This window comes from Linepithema humile, chromosome 7 (assembly GCF_040581485.1).
Source record: "Linepithema humile isolate Giens D197 chromosome 7, Lhum_UNIL_v1.0, whole genome shotgun sequence".
NCBI lineage: Eukaryota > Metazoa > Arthropoda > Insecta > Hymenoptera > Formicidae > Linepithema > Linepithema humile.
In genome coordinates, this window is record NC_090134.1 from 23,038,073 (window position 1) to 23,046,125 (window position 8,053).

General features: G+C 30.2%; 2 protein-coding genes across 3 annotated transcripts; one reads left to right on the top strand and one right to left on the bottom strand.

Annotated features, from left to right (window-relative positions):
* Positions 1-280: 280 nt before the first annotated feature.
* Positions 281-5,038, top strand: LOC105673616 (tubulin gamma-2 chain). The gene is made up of 9 exons (XM_012369384.2): positions 281-543; positions 823-1,025; positions 1,114-1,260; positions 1,971-2,107; positions 2,179-2,485; positions 2,753-2,884; positions 3,544-3,726; positions 3,909-4,128; positions 4,650-5,038. The coding sequence occupies exons 1-8, from the start codon at positions 495-497 to the stop codon at positions 4,110-4,112; spliced, it is 1,362 nt and encodes a 453-aa protein (XP_012224807.1). The 5' UTR covers positions 281-494; the 3' UTR covers positions 4,113-4,128; positions 4,650-5,038.
* Positions 4,509-7,870, bottom strand: Trmt61 (tRNA methyltransferase 61). Of its 2 annotated transcripts, XM_012369387.2 has the most exons (5): positions 7,346-7,870; positions 6,393-6,665; positions 5,990-6,159; positions 5,212-5,332; positions 4,854-5,006 (listed from the first exon to the last, which is right to left on the bottom strand). In XM_012369387.2, the coding sequence occupies exons 1-4, from the start codon at positions 7,698-7,700 to the stop codon at positions 5,240-5,242; spliced, it is 891 nt and encodes a 296-aa protein (XP_012224810.1). In that variant the 5' UTR covers positions 7,701-7,870; the 3' UTR covers positions 4,854-5,006; positions 5,212-5,239. The 2 variants fall into 2 exon arrangements, with proteins under 2 accessions (XP_012224809.1, XP_012224810.1); XM_012369386.2 differs by lacking the exon at positions 5,212-5,332 and having other exon boundaries at positions 4,509-5,006; positions 7,346-7,862.
* Positions 7,871-8,053: the final 183 nt, after the last annotated feature.

The window sequence follows — 8,053 nt, forward strand, 5'->3', positions numbered from 1 at the left end:
TCCTCCATTATTCTTATTTCTAATATTTTCTCTATTGTGCGCAGGGCCTTAGTTTACACCGTTGTACTAAGTACTATTGGTTTGTTCTTTATAGCTGAACTGGCTGCACTAGTTCAGAGTTTATCTTTCTTCTTCCAATGTGGAGGGAAAAAGATACCCTCTGAACTAGTACAGCCAGTTCAGCTATAAAGAACAAACCTCTTATACTTCTCCGATTGGTGCAAAACACTTTACACTCTATAGGATACGTCACGTATACTATAGACAATAGACAAAAGCTTTCAGCCAGAGTGTAGTTTCTGAACGCACCCCTAGAAGTAAGGGTCTTATCAAGTGTTCGATAAAAGTTGATTTATTTAACAGGTTTTTTCAACAATAATATTTTCCGAGCACAGTCATAATTCACCGATGTCGGCGCTGTCTTGTATTTTTTACGCGTTAAATTGAAGAATTGTTTAATTCTTCGACAAGAAGTGATTTATTTGAATGCCAAAATGCCGTGCGAGATGATAACCTTACAGCTTGGCCAATGTGGCAATCAAGGTATCATTACATGATATTTTGCCATAGATATATTTCCTTTTTTCATATACATTGTAAATTTTGTTGTAAAAGGAGCAATGATACTTTCCGTTTGTACGGATCTAATGATCCGTTTGTAAATACTTTAGAAATTTTGTATGCTCAACTGAATTCATAAATACATGGAAAACTTTGAAACAATAAACATTATATATTATTATACATAACTTACAATCTTTAAGTTGTAACATATGACGAGACTACATTATTTGTATTCATATACTCTATCTATGTTTCAAGTTGGATTTGAGTTCTGGAAAAGATTATGTGCGGAGCATGGCATCAGTCCAGAAGGAATCTTGGAAGATTATGCGACAGAAGGAACAGACAGAAAGGATGTTTTTTTTTATCAGTCAGACGATGAGCATTATATACCACGAGCTGTGTTGTTGGATCTGGAACCTAGAGTAATCAACACTATTATGAATTCTCCATACTCTAAGGTAATATATACAGTTATTATTCTTATAATATATAAGTTTATTATGCTGTAATCAGTGTAGAAATAAAAAATTGTTCAATTGTTATAAGCTATACAATCCTGAAAATGTCTACGTGTCGAAAGATGGTGGTGGTGCTGGAAATAACTGGGCATCAGGCTATCATCAAGGTGAAAAGTTGCAAGAAGAAATCTTTGATATACTAGATAGAGAAGCTGATGGCAGTGACAGCTTGGAGGTAATTACGTTATTCCTATTTTTACATTTTAACATTTATAATATATAATTTTAATCTTGTGTATTTAAAAAAAATGGTGTTTTTAACAAGAAGATGTAGATAAACACTATCATATAATTGAATACAATGTATGAATACTTGATGCATCTTTTAATTTTAGACATAATTACTAGTTTACACTACAATATTTTGATTGTATATCGTAATCTTTATTGCATACATTTATCGTTTATCCTAAATCAACTACAGTATATAGTAGATAATAGTAAAACAGATTATATATCTATCTATTACAATTATTAATTAATAATAAGAGAGGTCAGTTTTCAATATAGCAATAAGTTTCATTGTATTTTTAATAATTTATTGCTTGCTATTAAATGCCAACTTTATTAATCAAGTTTAGAAAAGTTAACAGACTAAAGAAAAACTATTTTTTCTGTATTTAATGCTACATAAAATTTTAATACAAAATTTGTAAAATGACTGAAATTGACAATTATGATTCCAACAGCAATTTTCAACTCTGTTTCGCAGTTGTATCAACTAATTAAGTTGTTAGCAGGCAAACGATTAACAGGAAAGCTTGTAACGATATAGTATCACACTATATCGATTGCATTTTGTAATAGAAAGCATTCAAGAGTACAAACTATCATCGATCTCTTTTTATGGTAAAATAAAATCTTGAAAAAATATTAAATTTCTAGGGTTTTGTATTGTGCCATTCTATAGCAGGAGGCACAGGTTCTGGCATGGGATCCTTCATGTTGGAATCTCTCGCCGATAGGTTTCCTAAAAAATTAATCGAGACGTACAGTGTCTTTCCTAATCAAGATGAAATAAGGTATATGTCTATCTGATAATAAATGTACTTGTATTTAATGTTTGTATATATTGTACTTTTCTCTGTTGCAGCGATGTTGTAGTACAGCCATATAATTCGTTATTAACATTAAAGAGATTGACTCAATGTGCGGACTGTGTGGTGGTTCTGGATAACACCGCTTTAAATCGAATCGCTTCGGATAGATTACACATTAACAATCCCACCTTCACGCAAATTAATAAACTTGTCTCGACAATCATGTCTGTCAGTACAACCACTTTGAGATATCCTTCATATATGAATAATGATTTAGTTGGTTTGATTGCACCGCTCATACCGACTCCTCGCCTACATTTCTTAATGACCGGATACACTCCACTTACGACTGATCAAGAGGTAATTAATGATTCATATACGGATAAAATTTAATAATTTTGCACATATTAAAAGTATAAATATTCATATAACTATATGTTTTTGTTTCATGTTTGGCATTAAGTGTAAACGTTTAATTTTTAATTTTATTTATTAAATATAAATTTGTCATTTATATAAAGTCTAATTTATATGATGGGTTGCCAACCGTGTTATGTTGTGTTAGTATTTAACCCGGTCTTTTTATAGTGTACGTATGTACTCATAAAAACCGTTGTTCAAAAACAGGGTGCATCTGTGAGGAAAACATCTGTCCTAGACGTAATGCGACGATTGTTGCAACCGAAAAATATGATGGTTTCTACAGCACTAGATAGAAATGCATCTCATTGTTATATATCTATTTTGAATATAATTCAGGTAAGAATTTTAGAAACAATACGTTTTTGAGTCAAATTGAGCAAAATTGTACAGAATTTTAAAATGAAATTATAATTGTGTGAAAGTCTTTCGGCTTAAAAATTAGAGAGTAAGAGAGTACTTAGTTTTATGCTAAGATCTCAAAAAGAATTAAAATTTTTAAATAAACAATTATTTCAAAGAAAACTCATTCTTGAAATCAAAGTGAGTCGAAAAGTTCTTCACTATTTTTTTCCACCAATGAATAATTATCCAGATATCGTGAGATAAAGATTGAAAAATTCGCCAAGTTCTTTTTGAATATCTGGAAATATATTGAGCAAATGAAAAATGTTTCAGACACACAAGATATATTTATATAGATTAATAAATAGAAAAAAGTACAATAAAAATATATGGATTATTGAACAAAAATAAAGTTATTCTTGAAATGCATTGAAAAGTTGCCATTTGTGCAAAAACTGATAATATTAAAAAATTGTGCTCTTTAAATTTTATGTAAGAATTTTGTGAAAGAATTTTTTCTTGAAAAATTTTAATTTTTGTTTTTCAAGCATCTTATTATCTAAATTATCTTCATATCCTCATCATATATTATCTATCCATTTAGCTATCGATCTATATATATATATAACATAAAAGTAATGTACAATTAATAGGGTGAAGTAGATCCGACGCAAGTGCACAAATCCTTACAAAGAATTAGAGAACGAAAACTCGCACAGTTCATACCTTGGGGTCCAGCTAGTATACAAGTAGCGCTTTCAAGAAAGTCTCCTTACATACAATGTACGCATCGCGTGTCTGGCTTGATGTTGGCTAATCATACTAATATATCATCGGTACGTATTAATTGATATTCAGTCATCAAAAATCAGTTATCAAAATTTACCATTAATACTTGGTATAGCATAGAATGTACACTGCACAATATTGAAAATTAAATAAATTAATAAATCAAATTAAGAATGTATATCATTAAAGCTTTAATTAATAACTTTATTTAAATTAATAAATGTCTCAGCTGTTTGATAGAGCTTTACAACAATATGACAAATTGCGAAAAAAGGGGGCATTTTTGGAACAATTTCGCAAGGAAAAAATGTTTGAAGATAATCTTGATGAACTGGACAACTCGCGGGAAGTCGTGGAATATTTGATGAAGGAGTACCAGGCTGCGACTCAAATCGATTATCTCAGTTGGAATCCAAGCAAAGCAGATACATAAAATATCTATTAAATGTGTAAGTTTGTTTTTATCGAAAGATTATTAATTCACGATTACATATTTAAATAATTCAATCTTTGATAATTTATATTAGACTGCAAAATTATGCCTGCTTCTTTTTCTTCTAAAAAAAAAAGTAGTTATTTGTGTGTGTCGAATCTGAATCCGGCCATAAAAAAATTCTTAAAATTTTAAGAAAACTAAAAAAAAATATGTCAAAAATATTTATTTTTGCTATACTTATACTATTTACAAACAAAAAACTAATTTTTTTTCTCCAATAATTATTACATTATCTGAAACTGCTAGTTCTATCTTAACAAATAATTAAGGGGAAAAAAGGTATATAAAAGAGAAACCTAACATAGATTATCTCTATATGTCATACACTCTGAGTAACGTTTTGTACAATCAATGTCAGCTCGTACAGCTAAACAATCTATTTTAATAAGTTCACGACAAATACAGTCTGAAAATCTCATGCAAGAAAAATATGAAACAACAAAATAAAAGGTCCGTTCATACAATTGTTCGTAGATGTGTCACATCAAAGATAAAGGCCCATCAATGTGTCCTACGACGGAAAGACACAGCTAACCTGCTGCCTTTTTCATCGACCTGTGAGCTTGTGCTAAGCTTATGTAGGAAGGTGTGTTCTAGGGTGCACAGGGTTTAGTGTTTTCTACTTTTCAGTCTTTCGTTCGTCTGATTTTAATCTTGATCTCCACACTGTTAACTCGATTCTCTTTTTTCTTGTTTGCGCGCATAACAAGGGGGAAGAGTGGCGATTGTAACAAAACCTGTGTGACCAGGTAATGATTCGGTGTGAATAGCTGTAAGGAGTTTTTCTTCTTGCTTCTTTTTATTCTTTCGTGCCATATCCTCATTCGTGTGCTACAATTGAATAAACATATATTTATTTTTCAGTTTGTATTTCAATCTGTTATTTGAAATATTTCTGATCAATGTATTATTTTTTAATTTGTTCTAAAACCTTGCCCGTTAACGAATCTCATAAGAAAATTACTGAAATAAAATCTCACAAAATAACAAAAGAAAGACGAGAGAATTAATTTTGTATCAATCCTATATTACGCACATTTCAATATTCCATTGATTCCATGAATTCAGTGTAGAGATTTCATACCCATACCATAGGTTTTCATTGCCATATTTAATATAACATTTAATTTTTGCATGTATTTTACATGTGTAAGTACCTTTTTAAGTGTTGAGAAATAAAAACGCTTTATTACTCAAAATAATTTCTATGAAGAAAGAACTAATTTACCCCGAATTTATGTAAAAACAGTATTTCGGGATTTTTCGGGATGCTACATTCAAAAATTCTGTGATCAAAATTCTGTGATCCTGAATTATAAACCCAATGTAACAGTCAGGAAATCGAAAAAGGTTTTATGCAAAAGTTCTTTCTTTTCAGAGAATTTTAGAAATCCATAATTTAAAAATTAAGATACAAATTTGTAAGTTAAGAGTAAAAATTGAAAAACTTGAGGTAAAATGTAATGAAATGAATGAAAAAAGTGTTCATACTTAATTTAAATATGATGTACAAAGTAAAATTTCAAAATTCAATAATTTTTTTGTTTCATACGAATAACATTTTCATGAATTTAAAAATGGTGTCAGTTTTGAATTAAATAACCATAAAAACTCGTACACATCAAATTTAAAGAGAATAGAGAATTCTTTTAAATTATCCATTATTCTGTTAGACTTGTCATATTGGATTTGAAAATTTTGATTAGATTCGAATTCAGCAATTTTAAAAACCTATGATAACTATTAGCGATCAATTTTCAAATGACACATCCTATAAATATACATATCTGTATCTTCAAATAAAATGGACAAACCTTGTATTTTAGACATTCCAAATCCAGCACTGATAAAGATCTATATTGAACGTTCATTTCTCTTTGCAAACATTCATATGTATTTAATTCTATGAATCCTTCACAGATCAGTTTTGCACAAGTACGCTGAGCTTGCTCGATGCAAGGAGAAAAAGAGCAGAGTTTTCCACCTGTTAAATAATAGTTAATGTTACATATCCTGCATAATAGATATATGCAGAACATACAATTTGTCTTACTCTGTGCGATGCGTAACTACATCATTAAGTTTACTTATATCTTTACGTATTGTAATCTTCACTGCAGACAATACTCGCACGTAGATAGCAATATATTTTTGTCATAAAAATATTCATCAATACATTTTAAAGATTAAAGAAATTAAATTCAAAGGCATTCTTACCTTTTTCTTTCAAAGCAATAGTAGCATGTTCTATAGCTAACCATGGATGTGGAAGGTCTAAAAAGACTGCGTCAACCTTGTGCTTCAGGTCTTCTCCAAATCCTTCTAAGCAAATATCTCTTTTTCTCAAAGTTACATAATTGCTTAAACCATGTCTTTCAAATTCTGCACTGGCAATAAATACGCGTTGTTCATGAAAATCGAAAGTGTACAAATGACCATTTGGACGTATTGTTCGGATAAGTGAATGAGATAGAGAGCCACTGCCAGTACCTAAATCATAAAGATTAAAATTTTTTCCTTCAAAGATAAATATTATGCTATCAAAAAAATAAATATACAAGCACAAAACAGAATATTACAAAATTGAGTAAAAATATTCTTAGTATACATATTTAGTTATTTTCTACGTAATCATTTCTTGTCAAGATATGTTTGTGGCCTAGACACAAATTTTTACATCGTCAGATTAGTTTGTGCACTCCAATCAGTAATCTCATTTTTTGTCATCAAACTTTTTAGATGTTTCATAGTAGATTTCAAACATTGAAAAAATTTGAGTATGCAATTTGGAACAAAAGATAAATAATGCTGACATATGACACCTGCTTACTAGGTGATAGTAGATTGCATATCATAGAAGTCACATAAGCAGCAGTTGTTTAACTAAAAAATTTATTTTTACCAAGATTTTCATTTTTATTTCTAAAATATTTTTGGCTGGTAAGAAGTTTAATGAAAATGGAGGAAAGATGAAATCATGTAATTGCAGGTGCAAGTTGTGGAGTTTACATCAGAATAAAAAAATGGCCTAGACTGAACAAACTTAAAATGATAAGTATGGTGATTACTTAGAAACATACACACATGCACGCTCTCTTCCTCTGTGCGCGCGCGCGCGTATGTGTGTGTGTAATCTTTATTATACTTTTATATCTAAACTATCTTCGAACCTGTTTCGATAATTACACTTCCAGGTTTCAGTTCCATTAAATGTATAATGAGACTTATATCTGGACTATAGATAATTTGCGTTCTATGCGGCAGTGTCAACGTCCAAAGTTCTGGCGTTGGCTGTAATACATATGCCCAACCACGAGTCAATTTCACTTTTGAACCATACTTTTGTCCGATAAGAGAAATAACTTTCAATGCGCCATATGTGGTCTGAAACACATTATCCACAATCTCGTCCTTTTTGTTAGAAATTTTTGCTTTGACTTCCAGAGAATGCATCTTGTTTGGACTTAAGTACAAGATAACAACATCTCCCTCTTCTATAATTTTCTTGGTTTTGCGGAAACTCATTCTTCTCGCAGATATCAAAATGTGTTTAATTACATTCAATACTTGTTTGCTTTTTTCTTTTTTTTTAAATTATGGTGTATTTAACGTGCCTTCAACCACGTGACATTTAGTTGGTTCAATACTTGTTTGCAAATTTTATATAGGTTAGGAATGAAATGTTTGAATGACGACGAGGTTTAGGGAAAAGCGACAACATGAAAAATACACTAGACAAAATTCCCTAGCACATTAAAAAAAAGGCGACAACATGAAAGAGACACCAGATAAATTCTCTAGCAAATTAGAAAAAGACGGTAATATAACAAATGATATATAAACACAGTGTTTAAAGTATAATATTGCATATCATGCAA